This window comes from Leptodactylus fuscus, chromosome 7 (genome assembly GCF_031893055.1).
Source record: "Leptodactylus fuscus isolate aLepFus1 chromosome 7, aLepFus1.hap2, whole genome shotgun sequence".
Lineage (NCBI taxonomy): Eukaryota > Metazoa > Chordata > Amphibia > Anura > Leptodactylidae > Leptodactylus > Leptodactylus fuscus.
In genome coordinates, this window is record NC_134271.1 from 83,354,683 (window position 1) to 83,375,506 (window position 20,824).

Below are 20,824 nucleotides of genomic sequence, written 5' to 3' on the forward strand. Positions count from 1 at the left end.
GGGTAATGTGTCATAATCAAGGCCCACAAAGTAAAAGCTAACCCTCTTACATACCCAAACAGTACATATGGACAAGGATTGTCTTCATCAGAATACCCTAGAAAGATTGTAGTATCAGAAACTTTCTGTAAATTTCTCATTATATCATTGATTGATGATGGTTTTGGGTGCCCAGATTGTGTATATCACACAGTATTGCCCCGGACTGGAAAACACTATAACAAATCATCAGCTCATTGCGCAGGACTAGGTCAGGACATAATTATACCGACAACAAAAAGAGGTTCCAACAGGGGGCGCTCTGCAGGACTGGTACCAGCTGACTAGTGGCAGCGAGCGGCGCTGTATGTCCTCCGCTCCGCCTGGTGTCGCTGTGACTCATGCTGGTCGGTGGTAAAGCACTGTGCAGCTTGGCCTGTTATCCTGCCCAACTGTACGGTAACCGGTGCATGTTCTTGCTGCGACCGGGATTTTTCAGCCGGTGCCATGGAGATCGGGACAGAAATCAGCCGCAAGATCCGGGTGTGTAACCACATGTCCTGAAACGTATCGGGTTACCAGGGGTCTGACCCGAATTATACTATACTGCACTGAGGGGGAGATTTATTTATAGGGGTCTATATGTTAGCGATGGAAGTATGTATGTAAGTAAGTATGTATGCATGTATTGGGCTCTCTACACACCCTTACACATGTGTATGTGTGTGTTGTATATATATCGAATATATGTACTGTCTATTCACGGGCTGTGCTCTGTTTATGGAAATTTATATTTTGGGAGATGTACACTGCTGACAAGTATGTATGTATGTACAGTATAGTGGTGGCCTGCACACTTCTGATGGGTATGTATATACAGTATAATAGGGGCCTGTACACTTCTGATGGGTATGTATGTACAGTATAATGGCTGTACACTGCTAATAGGTATGTATATATACAGTATAATGGTGGCCTATACACTTCTGATGGGTATATATGTACAATATAATGGCTGTACACTGCTAATAGGTATGTATATATACAGTATAATGGTGGCCTGTATACTTCTGATGGGTATATATGTACAATATAATGGCTGTACACTGCTAATAGGTATGTATATATACAGTATAATGGTGGCCTGTATACTTCTGAAGTCTACAGGGCCCCATTATACTGTACATTATTATTGTTGTTGTTTATTTATATAGCACCATTAATTCCATGGTGCCTTACATTTGGGGGTTACATACAATACACAGAATATACAGGTGGATATAATACTAACAATGACTGACTGGCACAGTGGGGTGAGGGCCCTGCCCGCGAGGGCTTACAATCTGTGGGGGAAGGGGGATAGAGACAGAAGGAGAGGGGGGGACTGTACAGATGGCAGTGCGGTGATAGTGTTATTGGAGGTTGTAGGCCTTCCTGAATAGGTGAGTCTTCAGGGCCTTCTTGAAGCCTGTGATTGTGGGGCTCAGTCTTATGTGTCTTGGTAAGGAGTTCCAGAGTATGGGGGATGCACGAGAGAAATCTTGGAGATGGTTGTGTGAGGAGCAGATGAGAGAAGAGCGGAGTAGGAGGTCATTGGAGGATCTGAGGTTACGTGTGGGCGGGTAGCGGGAGATTAGTTCAGAGATATATGGAGGGGCCAGGTTGTGGATGGCTTTGTATGTTAGACTTAGTAGCTTGAACTCAGTACGCTGGGCAATGGGTAGCCAGTGGAGGGACTGGCAGAGGGGAGCAGCCGATGAAGATCGGGGGGTGAGGTGAATTAAACGAGCAGCGCAGTTTAAGGTGGACTGGAGGGGGGTGAGGGTGTTTGCTGGGAGTCCATGGAGGAGGGTGTTGCAGTAGTCTAGGCGGGAGATTATGAGGGCCTGGACGAGCATCTTGGTAGTTTCCAGGGTGAGGAAGGGGTGGATGTTCTTGAGCTGGAGGCGGCAGGAGGTGTTGAGGGTTTGAATATGTGACTTGAAGGATAGGTCAGAATCCAGGGTTACCCCAAGGCATCGGGCCTGTGGGACAGGGGTAAGTGGGGTTCTGTTAACTTTGATAGATGGGTACATGCATACCTATCAGTAATGTACATACAAGTCAGCAGTGTACAGCCTCCATTATACTGTACGTGTCAGCTATACACTAGTGGTGGGATGATGTGTATATATTAGGGGCTATACTTTAAGATTATTGTTCCTTTTTAATGCCTGATCATTTAGTTGTTTTGTTGTTTTCTCCATAGACTGCCATTAAAGGAAAGCTGCAGGAGCTTGGCGCATACGTCGGTAGGTTCTTGAAATTTGAAGAAAATGTGAAATCTTTGTGAACGTAAACTGAATCCTCCATCATCCATTTCTCTGTGTTGTTTAGATGAGGAACTCCCCGATTATATCATGGTGATGGTGGCAAATAAGAAGAGTCAAGAGCAGATGACGGATGATCTGTCCCTCTTCCTGGGGAACAACACGGCCAGATTCACTACCTGGTAACCACACTTCTAATTCATGTGCAGGATTGGCACAAAGAGAAGCAGGACATGTGATCATGGCAACCAATCAGATCACTGATATTCATATTCATTCATTGAATTCTAAGCCTACATAATTTAGACAACTCCTAAATACCACAGTAGTACTAGGGACACATAAAACCCAAAAACATATAATAAAATACACATAGCCCCAGAGGAAGCCAGTGGTCAAATCGTGCTTTAGGGGTCAAGGTGGAGGTTGTGGCTGTTCCTTGTTCTTGCAGCTGTTTTTTTCCATTTGGTTGGTAATTTAATATTCGTGTATTTGCTATAGATTTTTGCTATTGTTCTCCATCTATTTCCATATAAATTGTTTTACCTGAGCATATAGTATGAATTACAGAACTGTTGGTATTAATAGCGTTATGCTATTTGTGTGCAGCCGCTACCAGCAGTTTTAATTTTTGACAATTGTATTGATTTTAAATCTATAGATTAATAAATTGTATATTTCTCATTGAATTATAGTTTCTGCCATAAAGCAAAAAGGGCATCTGTTCACACTTGTATTGTGATTTCTGTACCCACCTCTAGTTCTGCTGGGTAGATTAACCCTTTGTGCTGCATTAGACTTCTTATGAAATCTGTTGCGGCTGCAGATGGAGGCTCTGACAGCAGTGGAAATTTTACAGCAGTCGCAGTTGTGTACTGCGTTTATGCGGAACTGACTTGCAGGTCTGTGTATAAGGTCAGTGGGATTAAAACTGTTGTAGAAACCCCACAGCGAGGACACGATGGAGTGCAGCATGTTATTCTTCTGCTTGACCAATAGTTACACAGCGCTTATTCTGGAATGTGTCCCCTTTAGACAGGCATTGTTTCGTCATCTGATCTACGTTCATGTGGTCATTGTTCCAGTTTGTAATCATTTTCCGCAGTCTTTTTTTAGGTCAGTAAATGGGACCATGGCTGAAAACTACAGGCCTAATACTTGGCACAACTGAGAATTTTTTTACAGTTACGTCATGTATAGATAATTCTGTGTGGGGTTCCTATTGAAAGCTCAAATTTCTCTGTTATCCTAAGTATTAGGTCTGTCCTGAGATGTGCAAAAATCCTATTGTTTTTGATTGTTACACTGTGACATTATAATTCCTTCTCTCTCCCCTGTTTTCCAGGCTGCAGGGGGTACTGGATAAGCTGCGCTCTGTTACTCCAGGTCTGTGGTTTAAAACTTTTCTTATAGTTACCTAAGATCTCAGATTCACAGTTTCTGCATATTTCAGGGCTTTACTTAAAGTGGATGGACCACGTTTTAAGCTCCTACCCACAGTATAGGTGATAAGTACCTGATTTGTGTGTGGGGAGGGGGATCACTGGTACACCCATCAATCATAACTGTGTATGAATGGATCAGCTATGCGCTCTGCTTCTCTAGTCTTCTCTGTCAGACTGCTTAAGAGAAGCCAAATACAGTATTAAGCTTTCTTTGGTAGAGCCGAAAGCAATGACAGTACACATGCTTGACTGCTTTCCATTAAAACAAAACAGGGCTGGTGGGGTTCTCAGACCCCACTGATCAGATGGTTATCACTTGTCCTGTGGGCAGATGATTATTTTCCATCTTGGCACAACCCTTTTAAAGTGGACCTTCCACCTCCTGGGGCACATGCAGTGAATTCAGTGCACTATCGGCTATCCTGTTCTGTGGCCCCGCTGAAGAGCTATCGGTGCCGGTACCGTAGCTCTTCACTGTTAGAATGGCGTTTCTGACAGTCATTCAGGAACGCTCTTTCTCACAGTAGCGTCTATTGCGCCGTATTGGGAGAGAGGGTGTTCCTTACTGCCCAGCGATGATGCTGAGTGGTGAGGAACGCCCCCCCCCCCCCCCCCCCCAGTACTCGTCTATGGACAAGTATCACTACTCTCACAGTACAGAGCTATAAACACTACTGTGAGGAAGGGCGTTCCTGACTGACTGTGAGAAACGCTCTTCTAACAGTGAAGAGCTACAGTACTGGCACCAATAGCTCTTCGCCGGAGGCAAAGAACGTGAAGGCCGATAGTGTGCTGAATTCAGCAAACTGTTGGCTTTCTAGCGGTACATAAAATCGCCTGTGCCCCAGGAGGTGAAAGGTCCTCTTTAAGATCACTCAGGAGTCCTGCAGATGGTTGTGACCTGCAAATAAAAATAATAACAGGAGATTTGTGAAATGGCAAACTAGTTGCTCATCTTTAATATTAAACTTGTTCCTCTACTTTGTCATTTGTTGCTGTGGGTTCGATTCCATTGGCTGAGAGATGGGACAGCTGCCCAGGAATTGAGGCTGAAAGTCATTGCAAAAGAAAGTCAAGTTCCCTCTGACTAGATGTTTGTATTGTATCAGATTTAAATGTCACAAGTATTAGTTGTGGGGACATCCCTACAAAATTGACTTTGAAGTTTAGGTCATGGTTCTGGGATCATTACCTGGAACTGCTTGTTTATAGAAGATCTTTCATGTCCTCATGATAGTGCCATTTTATCTACCGCTAGAAAACTGACGGTGAGCTTAATTCAGCGCCATGTTGGCTTTCCTGGTATGAGCCCTGGTGGAGGAGATATCAGTGCCGTTAGTTTTGACACTGATATCTCCCTACTGTCAGAAGGGTGTTCCTCATTGCTCAGTGTATGAGGAATTCAGCGCAATGTCAACTTTTTAGCTGTATATAAAACCATACTTTCATGAGGACATGAAAGGTCCTCTTTAAGTAAATGACAGCCAGTAGTGAACACACAACGCTTGTATTTGTTTGTGCTTTCCTCCTACTGTACCAGATCAACTACGTGTGGGTCTGTCTCATAATCCAGGGATGTGCTGGCTGTGATTTTCTTTTTTCTTTTCTTTGGTCAGAAAGCAATAGCCTGAAAGCATCAGAGGCCATAATTTTCAATAGTAGCATGCCTCCCCTGAAAAGTTTACCACAGTACAGAGAGGATACTGGGAGAGAAGCTCCACCACCTCGCCAGGAGAGACTTCACAGCTTGACCTCTGGTGACCTACGAGTTCAGCGCTCTGCGGATGTCAGGTATGTTAATGGATGTGAGTGCAGGGTCATCCATCGCTATGGCCTCTTATACTCCACATTCATTCTAACATTGAGATTTTTTTTTTTTTTTAATACTAGAGTCGCTTCTGATGTTGGCACAGCCGCACGCCTTACCTCTGCAGTAAAGCCCATATATGAATTCTCCCCCTCCGAGGCAGTTATTGATATCAAACTGGACTCTGATGATCCATTTAATGATGATTTGAGCTATGGACATGAAAATCCACTGTTTGCCAGGAAAAGGCCAGCTGCGTCCTCCAATAACAGAACCATTCGACCTGCAGCTCCTCTGTACAGGCCCCCTGGAAGTAGCCAGAGTGTTTACCAGGTTACTGAGGGAAGCAGCATACATAGACTACTGCAGAACACCAGCCAGCCAACAAGACCAAAGGGTAACCCTCAGGATATGAGCCCCGCTGAGGAGATCTACATGTCCTCCATGGAGAGGGCAGCACGGGAGGTTAGTTACTTATCCTGTACTGTATTCTGAATTACATCTTCTTTCAAACTACAGAACTGCGCTCACACTTTTCCATGCTTCATGTGACTCTTTCCAGTAACAGCAGATTTATGACAGATAATTCAGGCTACTTCCAGAAATATCCCACTATTATTCCCTAATTGGTCCTTATCTACTTTCTAACCTCTATTTGTTGTAGGGTGATAGTTCACGCAAGAGGAAGATCCCAGTGGCCAGTTCTGTGGTGAAAGTGAAGAAACTTGCTGAAGATGTGCAGGAGGAAGAAGAGGAAGATGAAGAGGAGGATGACTTGTCTCGGGCAGCTGGTTTATCCAGTAGTGTCTCTGTGCCATCACGGCCAGAGAGGAGGTAACTAAATCTTTGGAGCTTCTACAGAAATTTTTCAGGAAAACCTACAACACTGTTTAATACCTAGTGTGAGGTATGAGGAGTAGTCCATTCATAGATAGCGATCCTTTTGTCTCTGCCCTTGGTTTAGCACAATATATTTGTTAAGGACCAAGGCAAATTGGTGGAGACCTTCTGATGCATTAGGCAATCCATTCTTCTGCTTACATGATCTGCTGATAACATTTTGTTGCTAGATATCACAGAATCACTCAGAGATCTTGTGGTGTCCATGCTTCAGATGATGAGAGCTAATTTGCAGGTTCCTAAGTGACCTATGCAATATTAAGCAGATGCTTGTAAAATGGGATATGCCATAAATGTCTGATAGATGTGGTTCCCACCTCTTAGACCCGTGCCTGACTTCGGAAGAAAGGTTCTAAATGTGGTCACAAATTCCAGGTGGAGATTAAATAGGTGTTTGCGCATGCACAGGGCTTTCTCCATTCATTTATTTGTGGGTTATCAATACCACTAAACTTACAGGGATTGTCCAGGATAACCCGTTTTTTTATATGAGGCTGAGAAAGGTAAAAAAAAAACCAAAAAAAACCCCCATACTCGCCTGTTGACGGTGCTCCGGTGTCTCCCACTGTGGTTCAAGTCCTGCTACTCCAGTATCTTGTTTTGGTTGAAGTCCTCGCCGCACATGACTGCTGAGGTCAATCAGTGGTCACATGCGGCAGGGATTTCTGCCAACTACAAGACACTGGACCGTGGTGGGAAACACCGGGGAACTCTGGATACATGAGTGTGGGTTTTCTTTTTTGTTTTTTTCACCTTCCTCCAGATTCCTATCAAAAAATGGATTATACTGGACAACCCTTTTAAGATCCGAAGGAGGTGTCTTAAATCTGTAATGTAAATAGGATATTGACTGTATGTCTTGTTATTTCTTAGGCCTACCCTACCTCCCTCAAAACAAGCTAACAAGAACCTTATTCTGAAAGCCATATCTGAAGCCCAGGAATCCATCACAAAGACAACAAATTACTCTACAGGTAATAAGGCTCACTTGCCCTTACGTGTGGTGCAGAGGACCATTGTAGACACATTGAATGCCTTTGTGCACACACAGTACATATAGACTGTTGGAAAACTACTTTTGAATAGATTTTATGTATATGATGCTATTTAATACTTGTGCCACCATTAACGCAAAATCCACTGGTGACAAACCCAGCTTTCTGATACTGGGCCCTTCATTGCCACCCCAAATCCTTTGGTAATCTTCTTATTTCATGATGCCTTGCACTCAGTGCCAGAGGCAGAAAAACAACAACAGTAGAATTATATGTTTTACCAAAAAGCACTATCTTGGTCTCTTCTGTCCACAAGACATTTTCCAGCTTTTGGCTTGCTCATTTACATTTTAGCAAACTGCTGTCTAGCTTTTTTGTGTCTCTGTGTCAGCAGTGGGGTCCTCCTGGGTATCTTGCCACAGCGTTTTATTTCATTCATTTGTTGATAGGTAGTTTGTGCCAAAGAATGGCATCTTTGGCAGCTGGAGGCACAGCACACTATATAGCATCCAAGTGTCAAGTTCAGGTTTTCATGTTTACCAACAGTGAAAGGGCAGTTAAGGTACAAGCTCCCCCTAGTGGTGGCTGCCGTCAGAAAGCATTATTTTACTGTACTTCTGTGCGAGTGTAAAAAGTAGGTAAAATTGGAGGAGTATGAGGGCAGCATGGGTATTAATGGTGAGCAGTGTGGGGCAACACAAAGGCGTGGGGGACATGGAGGAAAGGCATCGGGGCACAGGAAGAGGAAGACAGGGGCAGCACCCTCCATCCGCAAGTACACAGTCCAGTCACATTAATGTGACCACCTGTCAGAATCCAGAATAACCACCTTTGGCAGAGCGGACCGCGGCGAGACGTGCAGGAAGAGAGGGGATGTTGTGGTGATGTTCACTGGGATGTTGAGCCATGCCAACTCCAGTGTCGTGGCCAGGTGCGCTAGGTTACACGGTTGAGCATCCATGGCACGAACAACCCGATCCAGGTGGTCCCAGAGATTCTCGATTGGGTTCAAGTCCGGGGAATTTGCTGGCCAAGGGAGTACGGTAAACTCATCCTGGTGCTCCTCAAACCACGTATGTACACTGCGAGCTTTATGACACGTCGCATTGTCCTGCTGGTAGATGCCATCATCCTGAGGAAAAACATTTCGCATGTAGGGGTGAACATGGTCCGCAAGGATAGATGCATACTTGTGTTGATCCATCGTGCCTTCCATAATGATGAGTGCACCCAAATGGCTGATGACACGTGCCTTCTGCGATTGGTTGACGTCAAAAGTAGACAGTGGTCACATTAATATGATTGGACTGTGTTTTTATAGATCCAAGATGAAAAGTTGGGCGCTGTTTCGTATTTGTTTATTCCAGTAGTTTTTTTCTCCTATTAGCATCAGCCAAGCACTTTTCCTATACTCATAGCACTGCTGAGCACAGTTCTGGATAACTAGTAGGGTGGTTGAGGGGAGTTAAGGAGTCAATATGGATGTTTATTGTACATGCGCTCCGGTCACATCTGCTGTCAATATCTCCTGTTTATTCATTATTTCTGTAACCCCTAAAGCTCCACCAAAGCAGACAGTGCCTGTTGCTCCACGAACCCGTTATTTACCTGAGGAGGAGCTGATCCTGCAGAAAAGCCGAGCTTCCATGCTGCGTTACCAAGAAGAGCCTGAAGAACCACCTGCAATGGACACTATGCCAGGTACACTCGCACACCATGCCATACATCTTAAAGGGATTGTTTATGTGGCAAGAACATGAATTAAGCAAATCCTGTTTGCATGAATTGGAAAGTTGCAGAAGTTTCTGCAGAACATCTGCCCTGAGTAACTAGACTCTAATACCTGCATGGTCCAGTTACAAGTTTTTGATAATACTCCATAAGTGTGTATGGTTTGGTGTGGTACAGAAATAAAGGCTTGTCCTGTCTTATGAACAATGCACAGTGTACATTTCTGTAACTCTTTAAAATACCCTTGCATCAGCAACTCACTGCATCTCTGCTTGCAAACAGTGAATGGAAATCTTGTTACATACGAAAATCATTCTGACTTTTCCTGAAGGTGGAGGAAGCCTCCCCATTTGCCGTGTGCCATTCAGAGTCTTATTTCTTACATAGTGGTGGTTTTGTTTCTGCAGAACAACGTAGAATGGATGTCCTCTCAAGACTTCAACCTGATCCCTCTCATGAAGCACAGCTCTGGGGACAAGGTATCAAAATTATCCACATTTTTATGTTTGGTACGGAGTGTAGTGTGTTTGTGTACACAGTCTGGGTACTTACACATTGTGTTTTGCAACATCTGTCAAAAGTTGACATGTAACTTTCTAGGCTTACATTAGTATCTGTTGTCCACAAACTATACTTTGTTAGAAGATGATTTGTGAGGTTTTTCTACAGTAAATGATCACTTTGTTACATTTAAGTCATTATTATGATATGTATGTTGTGCTGGAGATTTGGGGGGTTTTTTTACGTTCTTTGTGCTACTTTATCAGAGGAAGAGTTGGAGAAACTCAGACCTGTTGACAGCCGTTCCTTCATCCTCAAGAGACCAAAAGTCACCAAAGAGCCTGTAGTCCAAGGAATGCCCACAACAACGGAGGGCCAGCTTCAGTCCGGACGATTAATCCAGCCCAGGTATTTGAGATGTAGACCTCCCATCCAGAGTCCCCCAGCACCTCAAAGCACAGTATATATATATTAGTGTGTGTGTGTGTGTGTGTGTGTGTGTGTGTGTGTGTGTATATATATATATATATATATATATATATATATATATATATATATATATATATACACACACACACACACAAATCAAATCAAAAATGCTTTATTGGCACGTCCGAATAGGTATTTGGCATTGCCAAAGCTAGTAAAGTGGGTGGGGGGGTATGGGGGGGTGGTTTGGGTTATAACAGTCCATGGAGTCTCATCTTCCTCTTCGTTGGTGACCGCTATATGGGGGGGTGGGGTTGAAGGTGGGGGTGGGGTGGGGCGGGTGTATTGGGATAAATATAACAGTCCATGGAGTCTCATCTTCCTCTTCGTTGGTGACTGCTATGTGGGGGGGTTGGAGGTGGGGGTGGGGCGGGTGTATTGGGATAAATATAACAGTCCATGGAGTCTCATCTTCCTCTTGTTTGGTGACAGCTGGACACGTATTGGGCAGCGATCTCCACAGTGGCCTCTTCTTCTCCCAGTAGGATGTAGAGTTTCCTCTTCTCGTCTGCAGATATGAAGTCTGGGATGTGGGCAGAGAGTCTTTGGTAGTAGACGGCCCTCACAGCTGAGTATTTGGTGCAGTGTAGCAGGAAGTGGGTCTCGTCTTCTAGGGCCCCCTGGTCACAGTGCTGGCTCAGTCTGTTCTCCCGTGGCTTGTACGTCTGCCTGTATCGCCCCGTCTCTATCTCTAGGTTGTGGGCGCTCAGTCTGTACCGGCTCAGGGTCTGTTTGTGTTTGGGGTGGCGTATTCTCTCCAGGTAGGTGGCCATGGTGTAGTCCCTTTGTAGGGATTGGTACACGGTGAGTTTCTTGGAGTTATTTATTTCGTTTTTCCATTCTTCAATGTACCGCTCTCTGTTTGCCTCCGTGGTCGCCTTTATCTCGGCCTTGGTTATCATCTGTTGGTGTTTTTGGTTTGGTGGTTGGCTGTTGTTTGGTTGTTGAATGTCTGGTTTGCTCGGGTGGCTTAGCCAGGCTTGGTGGTGGTAGGAGTCGGGCTTGCTCACCTGGATGTGTGCCTGGAAAGCTAGCGCCCACTTCTGTATGGTAAGCCATAGGGGGAGTCTGCCTAGCTCTGCCCTGCAGGCTATGTTGGTGGTGTTGCGATGGACATGGAGCAGGTATATGCAGAACTCCAGGTGGAAGTTCTCTGTTGGGCTGGAATCCCACTTTGACTGGTCTGGGTAGGTGGCTGGGCCCCAAACCTCACTGCCATAGAAAAGGATCGGGGAGATGACTGCGTCAAATATCTTCAGCCAGACCCTCACCGGTGGTTTGAGGTGGTACAGTTGTCTTCTGATGGCGTAGAAGGTTCTGCAGGCTTTTGCTTTCAGGGTTTCTATTGCTGCTTTGAAGCTTCCTGATTGGCTGAGCTCCAGCCCCAGCTAATATATATACAGTCCTATGAAAAAGTTTGGGCACCCCTATTAATCTTAATCATTTTTAGTTCTAAATATTTTGGTGTTTATAACAGCCATTTCAGTTTGATATATCTAATAACTGATGGACACAGTAATATTTCAGGATTGAAATGAGGTTTATTGTACTAACAGAAAATGTGCAATATGCATTAAACCAAAATTTGACTGGTGCAAAAGTATGGGCACCTCAACAGAAAAGTGACATTAATATTTAGTAGATCCTCCTTTTGCAAAGATAACAGCCTCTAGTCGCTTCCTGTAGCTTTTAATCAGTTCCTGGATCCTGGATAAAGGTATTTTGGACAAACAATTCAAGTTCAGTTAAGTTAGATGGTCGCCGAGCATGGACAGCCCGCTTCAAATCATCCCACAGATGTTCAATGATATTCAGGTCTGGGGACTGGGATGGCCATTCCAGAACATTGTAATTGTTCCTCTGCATGAATGCCTGAGGATTTGTAGCGGTGTTTTGGATCATTGTCTTGCTGAAATATCCATCCCCGGCGTAACTTCAACTTCGTCACTGATTCTTGAACATTATTCTCAAGAATCTGCTGATACTGAGTGGAATCCATGCGACTCTCAACTTTAACAAGATTCCCGGTGCCGGCATTGGCCACACAGCCCCAAAGCATGATGGAACCTCCACCAAATTTTACAGTGGGTAGCATGTGTTTTTCTTGGAATGCTGTTTCTTTTTGGACGCCATGCATAACACCTTTTTTTTATAACCAAACAACTCAATTTTTGTTTCCAAAATGAAGCTGCCTTGTCCAAATGTGCTTTTTCATACCTCAGGCAACTCTATTTGTGGCGTACGTGCAGAAACGGCTTCTTTCTCATCACTCTCCCATACAGCTTCTATTTGTGCAAAGTGCGCTGTATAGTTGACCGATGCACAGTGACACCATCTGCAGCAAGATGATGCTGCAGCTCTTTGGAGGTGGTCTGTGGATTGTCCTTGACTGTTCTCACCATTCTTCTTCTCTGCCTTTCTGATATTTTTCTTGGCCTGCAACTTCTGGGCTTAACAAGAACTGTCCCTGTGGTCTTCCATTTCCTTACTATGTTCCTCACAGTGGAAACTGACAGGTTAAATCTCTGAGACAACTTTTTGTATCCTTCCCCTGAACAACTATGTTGAACAATCTTTGTTTTCAGATCATTTGAGAGTTGTTTTGAGTAGCCCATGATGCCACTCTTCAGAGGAGATTCAAATAGGAGATCAACTTGCAATTGGCCACCTTAAATACCTTTTCTTATGATTGGATACATCTGGCTATGAAGTTGAAAGCTCACTGAGGTTACAAAACCAATTTTGTGCTTCAGTAAGTCAGTAAAAAGTAGTTAGGGGAATTCAAATCAATAAAATGATAAGGGTGCCCATACTTTTGCACCGGTCAAATTTTGGTTTAATGCATATTGCACATTTTCTGTTAGTACAATAAACCTCATTTCAATCCTGAAATATTACTGTGTCCATCAGTTACTAGATATATCAAACTGAAATGGCTGTTGCAAACACCAAAATATTTAGAACAAAAAATGATTAAGATTAATAGGGGTGCCCAAACTTTTTCATAGGACTGTACTGAACTGAAGGCATCAACACTATGAATTACCACGTGTGGAATTATATACTTAACAAAAAAATGTGAAACAACTGAAAATCTGTCTTATATTCTAGGTTCTTCAAAGTAGCTTTTGCTTTGATTCCTGCTTTGCACACTCTTGGCATTCTCTTGATAAGCTTCAAGAGGTAGTCACCAGAAATGGTTTTCACTTCACAGGTGTGTCCTGTCAGGTTTAATAAGTAGAATTTCTTGCCTTATAAATGGGGTTGGGACCATCAGTTGTGTTGTGCAGAAGTCAGGTGGATACACAGCTGATAGTCCTACTGAATAGACTGTTAGAATGTGTATTATGGCAAGAAAAAAGCAGCTAAGTAAAGAGAAACAAGTGGCCATCATTACTTTAAGAAATGAAGGTCAGTCAGTCCGAAAAATTGGGAAAACTTTGAAAGTGTCCCCAAGAACAGTTGCAAAAACCATCAAAGCGCTACAAAGAAACTGGCTCACATGAGGACCGGCCCGGGAAAGGAAGACCAAGAGTCACCTCTGCTGCGGAGGATAAGTTCATCCGAGTCACCAGCCTCAGAAATCGCAGGTTAACATCAGCTCAGATTAGAAACCAGGTCAATGCCACACAGAGTTCTAGCAGCAGACACATCTCTACAACAACTGTTAAGAGGAGACTTTGTGCAGCAGGCCTTCATGGTAAAATAGCTGCTAGAAAACCTAAGGACAGGCAACAAGCAGAAGAGACTTGTTTGGGCTAAAGAACAGAAGGAATGGACATTAGACCAGTGGAGATCTGTGCTTTGGTCTGATGAGTCCAAATTTGGGATCTTTGGTTCCAACCACCATGTCTTTGTGCAACGCAAAAAAAGGTGGATGGATGGACTCTACATGCCTGGTTCCCAATGTGACGCATGGAGGAGGAGGTGTGATGGTGTGGGGGTGCTTTGCTGGTGACACTGTTGGGGATTTAGTCAAAATTGAAGGAATACTGAACCAACATGGCTACCACAGCATCTTGCAGCGGCATGCAATTCCATCCGTTTGCGTTTAGTTGGACCATCATTTATTTTTCAACAGGACAATGACTCCAAACACCTCCAGGCTGTGTAAGGGCTATTTGACCAAGAAGGAGAGTAATGGGGAGCTATGCTAGATGACCTGGCCTCCACAGTCACCAGACCTGAACCCAATCGAGATGGTTTGGGGTGAGCTGGACCGCAGAGTGAAGGCAAAAGGGCCAACAAGTGCTAAGCATCTCTGGGAACTCCTTCAAGACTGTTGGAAGACCATTTCCGGTGACTACCTCTTGAAGCTCATCAAGAGAATGCCAAGAGTGTGCAAAGCATATATACAGGGTGTCCCAAAAAATGTATACACATTTTAGCAGCTGATAACTCAATTATTTTTTCTTTCTTCACAGACTGAACCCATTAAACCGAGTGATGGCATACAGACTTGACTTTGAAGAAAGGAAATTTATTCTAAAATGGGTTAATGGGTTCAGTCTGTAAAGAAAGAATAAATAATTGAGTTATCAGCTGCTAAAATGTGTATACATTTTTTTGGGACACCCTGTATATGTCTGATACATACCTGATCTGGGATGGTAAACTGTGATGTGGAAGATGCGTCAATGGTGTTGGTGCTTGAAGGTGCGACATTGTCCATATGGAATTTGTATGTATGTGGTTAATAGTGTTGAGTCTCTATTGAAACAGAATGGCAGATGATCTGTGGTTGGTGCCTCATTGGGGTTGTTCTGTTTCTTGTTTACACTCTGGGGTGGGGGGAGATGGCTTTTTTGGATTTTGGGTTTAGTCTTACGGTTTATGGGGATTCTTCTGTCTATTATGACCGGCTCTGGTAACCTTCAGGAGCGGTCACATGATTCCTACATCAGCTGATTCGTGTGGGAATAGAGGCAAGCCCCTTGGAGGGGGGGGGGGGGCTGGTCAGGTGATGGTGAGGCTGATTGGTTGTCTGGCCGGCTCGTTGGCGATTGGGTGGGCGTGGCCTCAGGTCTCGGCACTTTAAATCTGTGCGAGCATAGAGGCTAGACGTCAGCTACTCTGCTAGTACTGGGGCACACCATCAGTGCCTTGGGAAATGTGGTTTTAACCGCACATCATGGGCAGTGTTAGATTTTGTAGGAAGGCAGTAATCATCTTATGATAGCTCAGTCAGCTCCTGATGAGTCTGTGGGAAGCAGGTGAAACGCGTTGAGCCGAGCCATGTCTGAATAAGAGCCGGAAAAAAAAAAAAAAAAGGAAAAATTTTTTTAAATTTTTTGTTAGCCTGCAGAAATCTGGCTGGAACACTTCCCCTATCGTTGGGCTATAGCTAACATTCACTGGCCCAGGAGGGGGGCATAGCTCCTGAAGCTATATCTTTTACGCTCAGTGGTACAAAGTTATTGACTAATTGCAGGGTGTAGGTTTTCATCTTATACCACACCGAGGGGTTGGAGAGGTAGCTATATATCAGGTTGCCTTCCATATACGGGCCGTTGCATAAGACTCACTGGGTGTTTATTTTTCATCAGGTCTAATATAAATGGAGGGGCGTGTTTTATTTTAGCCTCTATGGCATGTTAAATAAAGGTTATGTTTCAGTACATTTGTCAGTCTGATATCTACTTTGAAGAACCTAGAATATAAGACAGATTTTCATTTGTTTCACACTTTTTTGTTTCTAATTCCACATGTTATTTCATAGTTTTGATGCCTTCAGTGTGAATCTACAGTTTTCACAGTCATGAAAATACAGAAATCTCTCTCTCTCTCGTAAAGCATGGAATTTCACTCAATAGTTTTTTTTTCCTATTAACACTAAATGATTGCTGCATATAGTTAGCAACTAATATTTATGAAGGTCAGCACAGCTTAAAGGGATGCTTTATGTATTGACATGAGTGTCAGACAGCAGGATTGGTAACAAAGTAGTTCTTTAATGTATGTATGTATGTATGTAGTCCAATATAAAGCAGTACATATTTCATCTGTTCTTTTTTTTTAGGGAATGTGTGGTGCCTGACAAACCTCCAAGTCCAAAATTTATAGTAACTTTAGAAGGGGTTCCCAGCCCCCCAGGATATGTTTCCGACCAAGAACCAGAGGAAGAGCCAATGTGTTACTCAGAGCAGGGAGAGAATTATCCAGAGCCATATAATACCTTGAGCAGGACAGAGCCGGGCTTCCCCATGCTACAGGATCCTACTAGCACAAATGGTATGACATACTGTAGGGTTATACGTATATACAGCTATGGATATAAAGGTGCACTATGAAACAAGGAAGAATATGCACAGTGCATCTTAGTAGACTAAACACTCTTTCATTGTAACATCTTTTACCATTCACCAGTTGTAGAGCCGAGCGATGTTCCAACGAAGGCGAAGATCCCAGAGCGCTGCAAGTACTGGCCGGCATGTAAAAATGCAGAACGCTGCACCTATCACCATCCCACAACACCCTGCAAGTAAGTGCCGCCTGCATAATCCTATTTACTTCCTCACATAAGGAGGAGGGGAAATGTCTGCTGAACAGTATCAGCTAGCCTCCTTCTCCTTCAGAATATTACATCTTTACAGGGATTCACCGGGGGAAAATAATACATAAGCAAATTTTCCCCTCCTGCTATCCATGGTGGATATACTCTTGGGACTTTACAATAAGCACCTCTCTTCAATATAACCTTAGGAGCACCAGTTCACCCCATAGGGCAGCAGCAATTATATCTGTATGAGACTTGAGGATTGTGGCTGCTGCAGAACTTACTCAGGTTTCTTCTTCCTTTCCTCCAGAGCTTTTCCCAAGTGCCGCTTTGCAGAGAAATGCTTTTTCATACATCCAAATTGTAAATTTGATGCAAAGTGTACTAAGGCCGACTGTCCTTACACCCATGCCAGCAGACGGATGCCTGCACCTCTAGTTAAACCAGGTGAGTCTTCAGTATTGATACATCAGCCATTATATACATAGTAGACTGTGGCAACGATTGGACAGTCTGAAGCAGGCTTCTTAAGATTGACAAGACGACCTCACTGTGACAGTCTCTGACATCTTGTCTTTTGTCACTTGTCTCTTAGCATAATTCACATGCATGTCAAAATTGGCTTGGTGACTAAAATGAATGCATTCCTGTGGGCCTGTTCAGATGTCTGCTTTTTGTTTTCATTGACCACTCGCAAAGACATGAGGCATATCTTATTTTTGGCCATTTTTATGGTTCACAGAATAAACTAAAATCTATGAGGGATCTGTGACAATGAGCGGGCGGTTTCACATGGAATGCATTGTGTAGTCATGCCAGATGCAAAGCAATGTAGCTCCCTATATGTAGGATATAGTGTAACATCTTAATGACTTTTCATTCTATGCATTGCCATGTCACACTTGTGGGATAATGTTACAGGGTTCTATATCTTTCTTTCAGTATTTAAAGTCCATGTTTTTTAATTGTCTTAATACATGCAGATTAATACGTCTTCATTTTCTTTCTACAACTTCAGTGCAGACTATGGAGGGGGCTTTATTACTTTTAGCTGCATGAGTTTATTGGAATGTTTTCTCCGCCATGCCTCTTATCTGAAAGGTGTGTTTGTCACACTTATTGGGTTGAGGGTACCTCATCCCGCAGCCCTGCAGATTTACTATAATTCACTCCAGAAACTTGTGTAGGTTGTAGCTCATATGTAGACTAGGACAGGAGATGTTTCTAATTTATCCTCCAGCACAGGAGAGATCAAAGCTGGCGTCAATCTTGAGGAATCTCCCTCTTTCTGTAGGGTAACAGACAATGTATGTAACCTCATACTTTTTCTCCTTTACCTACTAACTTACATATTATAGAAATATAGATAGAGAGGCGTAAGACTGTAGAATCAGACTTCACCGGTTTGTTTGTAGTCTGTTACTATGAAGTCACCCTCTGCATAGTAGCCGCAGAAGCAAAACTATAGGAAATGGTAATTGAAACTATTAAGTTTCTCTGTTGGTGATTTTACATGACCTGAGAAGATAGTTTCAATAGCCTTTAACTTGTAGTCTTTTGGATAAGGCATTGCTAATGGAGGGCGTCCTCGTGTCTTCTTATTAGAAGCCTTGAGATCAGGTTGGAGGATCAGGCAGTATGGGTGTGCGATGATTTCAGCAGCTCACCGTTTAGTAAACCTTTCTATCTGATCTTCTGAATGGGACACTTTCCCATATGAAATGTTATTTGCTATTGAATGACCAGGGCTCCTCTTGTCTCCAGTAGCACATATTCCGCCTGTGGTGCAGCAGTGTCGCTACTTCCCAGCTTGTAAGAAGACAGAGTGTCCATTCTATCACCCCAAGGTAACTGTGACTGCTTTATAGCTTATAACCACTTAGTCCATCAAGATCTGAAACATTACTCACGTCATTTTCTTTTTGTTGCGGGGCTCAGCACTGCAGGTTCAGCAATCACTGCACGCGCCCAGATTGTGAGTTTTATCACCCTACAATTCCTGTCCCTCCCCGACACGCTCTAACATGGACTCGGAATCAAGCCAGGTAAAAATCCTTTTCTTCAAAAGTGTAGAGAGAAGCTGGTGCTGTTATATAATAAAGTTATTACTCTCTACAATGTATTCTCTACACTCAAGGGACACTGCCCCTTTAATCAGGAAGTTATATGGATTCCAAAATGGTTCAATTAACAAAAGCCTCATATGGCTAATTCCTAAAATGACATCAGATTTCTTATGTGAAATGTAATACTAGACATATTTCTATTGTGCCCTGAGGTAAATGGAGTACATTTAGAATGCAAAAAATGGCAGAATTGCTGTGATTCTTCTCACCCGACCCCTTCCCCACGTATTGGGGCAGATTTACTAAACGATCTAAAGGATAACCTGGTTTAGTTGCCCTTAGAAACCAGTGATAACACAGCTTTCATTTTTAAAGGGAGTCACCAGAACTTAGCAGATCCATTTGGGTCACCTGAATCAGTGTTTTCCGCTTGTGAGTTGATGCCTCTGTTGTCAAGATGTTGCTGTTTTTGTCAATATGCAGATGAGCTCTCGAAGCAAAGAGATAAGAGGCCATACTGTTATTGTTCCAATGAGCTCATTTGCATCTTTGCATCAATTCACAAGGGGAAAACCCTATTTAAGTGAGGGCCACTTGACCCAATCTGCAGGGATGTTGATATGTTGGGTTCTGTTGATAGACTCCCTTTAAGAAATGAAAGCTGTGCTGAGCATCAACATGGGCTTGGGCCTTTAAAAGGTTTTACAGCCTCGAACTTATTTTTTATACTAATGACGTATCCAAAGGATAGGCCATCAGTGTGCGATCTGCCAAGGTCTAACACCCAGCCCTGCGCAGATCAGCTGTTCTAGGAGCCTCTCGGTGCCAAAAGCTGCTAGTGAACAGGTAGTACCCCGCCTATTCCAGTAATAGGAGTGATGCATTAATTCTCCGGAACCCCTGCTATGCAGTGGCCGTAATGCTGCGCTGCTCCTATTACTTGCATAGCAGCCGTGCTAAACTCCCTTCCAGTCCACTTGCAGCTTCTGGCACAGCGGATCTTGTCTCACACTGTGTGCACAAGTCAGCCATAGTAGTCCAAGCTGATATAACTGTCTCCAGTCAATGTGACCCATTACAGCTGCTACTAACGTTTCATCTCTAGTTCAGGTCCTTTAAGTTGTACTTATTAACTCTTTGTTTATTTCCCCTCAGTGACTGACACTGAAGCTCAGACTCCACAACCTTGGCCTTAAGGACACAAGACCGTCTTAGGCATGGCACCAGCAAATGCTACATAGTGTTTTATTGATTTTAGACTTTATTTTGTGAGGTACAAGTTTTATACTTCTTGCAGTTTTCTACTTTGCTGCAGGGAAAAGCGAAGCTTACATCTGTTTTTCCTTATTTTATTATTTAATATAAAGCTATAGTTTATATAGTTATCAGATCTGAAAGTTTGTTGTAAAAAGTCAAAACTGTAACTAAATCCAGCCTGAAGATTACTACACATTTGTGTTCTTGGTGTCCATTGAATGCAAATAAATGTCTTTATTTTTACTTTTCTTGGCATTCTGAGAGTTGTTGTTGTGCAACAGCTGGAAAACACAGATTGGAAATCATTATGGATTGTTTATTGTGCCTCAGCACTAGAATAAGCTGAAATATTAGTATCAGGTTATAGTAGTATTTCAGGTCTACATACAACCCAAAATTTGTTTGCAGAAGGTTTTGTTACATGTGCTTTAATATCACTGCCTTCTGGAGCAGATTTACTATTCATGTTTAATCTTTAGACCAGGTAGGGTGAAGATGTGGCAGATTTTTTATGGTGGCTCAGGCTGTCTAAAGAGACAGATTATCTTTACAGTGAATGCCCACCACTGAACCTGATATATAGCATTTGCCACTTTGCTTGCTGCATGTAGATACCGAGCACCAAATCCCCCTGAATAGGTAAAGAATAGAGATGAGCGAGTACTGTTCGGATCAGCCGATCCGAACAGCACGCACGCATAGAAATGAATGGACGTAGCCGGCACGTGGGGGGTTAAGCGGCCAGCCGCCGTCAAAGCGGAAGTACCAGGTGCATCCATTCATTTCTATGGAGCGTGCTGTTCGGATCGGATGATCTGAACAGTACTCGCTCATCTCTAGTAAAGAAAT

General features: G+C 43.4%; 1 protein-coding gene across 2 annotated transcripts; it reads left to right on the plus strand.

Moving 5' to 3' along the window:
* Positions 1-404: 404 nt before the first annotated feature.
* On the plus strand, positions 405-20,184 carry ZC3H14 (zinc finger CCCH-type containing 14). 2 transcript variants are annotated; one of them, XM_075282371.1, is made up of 17 exons: positions 405-522; positions 2,228-2,270; positions 2,356-2,470; positions 3,634-3,674; positions 5,350-5,524; positions 5,624-6,005; positions 6,205-6,374; positions 7,314-7,414; positions 8,996-9,136; positions 9,574-9,645; positions 9,934-10,075; positions 16,176-16,387; positions 16,523-16,637; positions 16,963-17,099; positions 18,417-18,499; positions 18,591-18,697; positions 19,874-20,184. In XM_075282371.1, exons 1-17 carry the CDS (start codon positions 487-489, stop codon positions 19,878-19,880), a joined length of 2,079 nt encoding a protein of 692 aa, XP_075138472.1. In that variant the 5' UTR covers positions 405-486; the 3' UTR covers positions 19,881-20,184. The 2 variants fall into 2 exon arrangements, with proteins under 2 accessions (XP_075138472.1, XP_075138473.1); XM_075282372.1 differs by having other exon boundaries at positions 18,420-18,499.
* Positions 20,185-20,824: the final 640 nt, after the last annotated feature.

Excerpts from the sequence above, each read along its gene's own strand:
- ZC3H14 (XM_075282371.1), top strand. The coding sequence starts at position 487 with ATGGAGATCGGGACAGAAATCAGCCGCAAGATCCGG. Across the intron at positions 2,271-2,355 it reads GGAGCTTGGCGCATACGTCG|ATGAGGAACTCCCCGATTAT; the intron begins GTAGGTTCTTGA and ends TGTGTTGTTTAG. Across the intron at positions 2,471-3,633 it reads ACGGCCAGATTCACTACCTG|GCTGCAGGGGGTACTGGATA; the intron begins GTAACCACACTT and ends CCTGTTTTCCAG.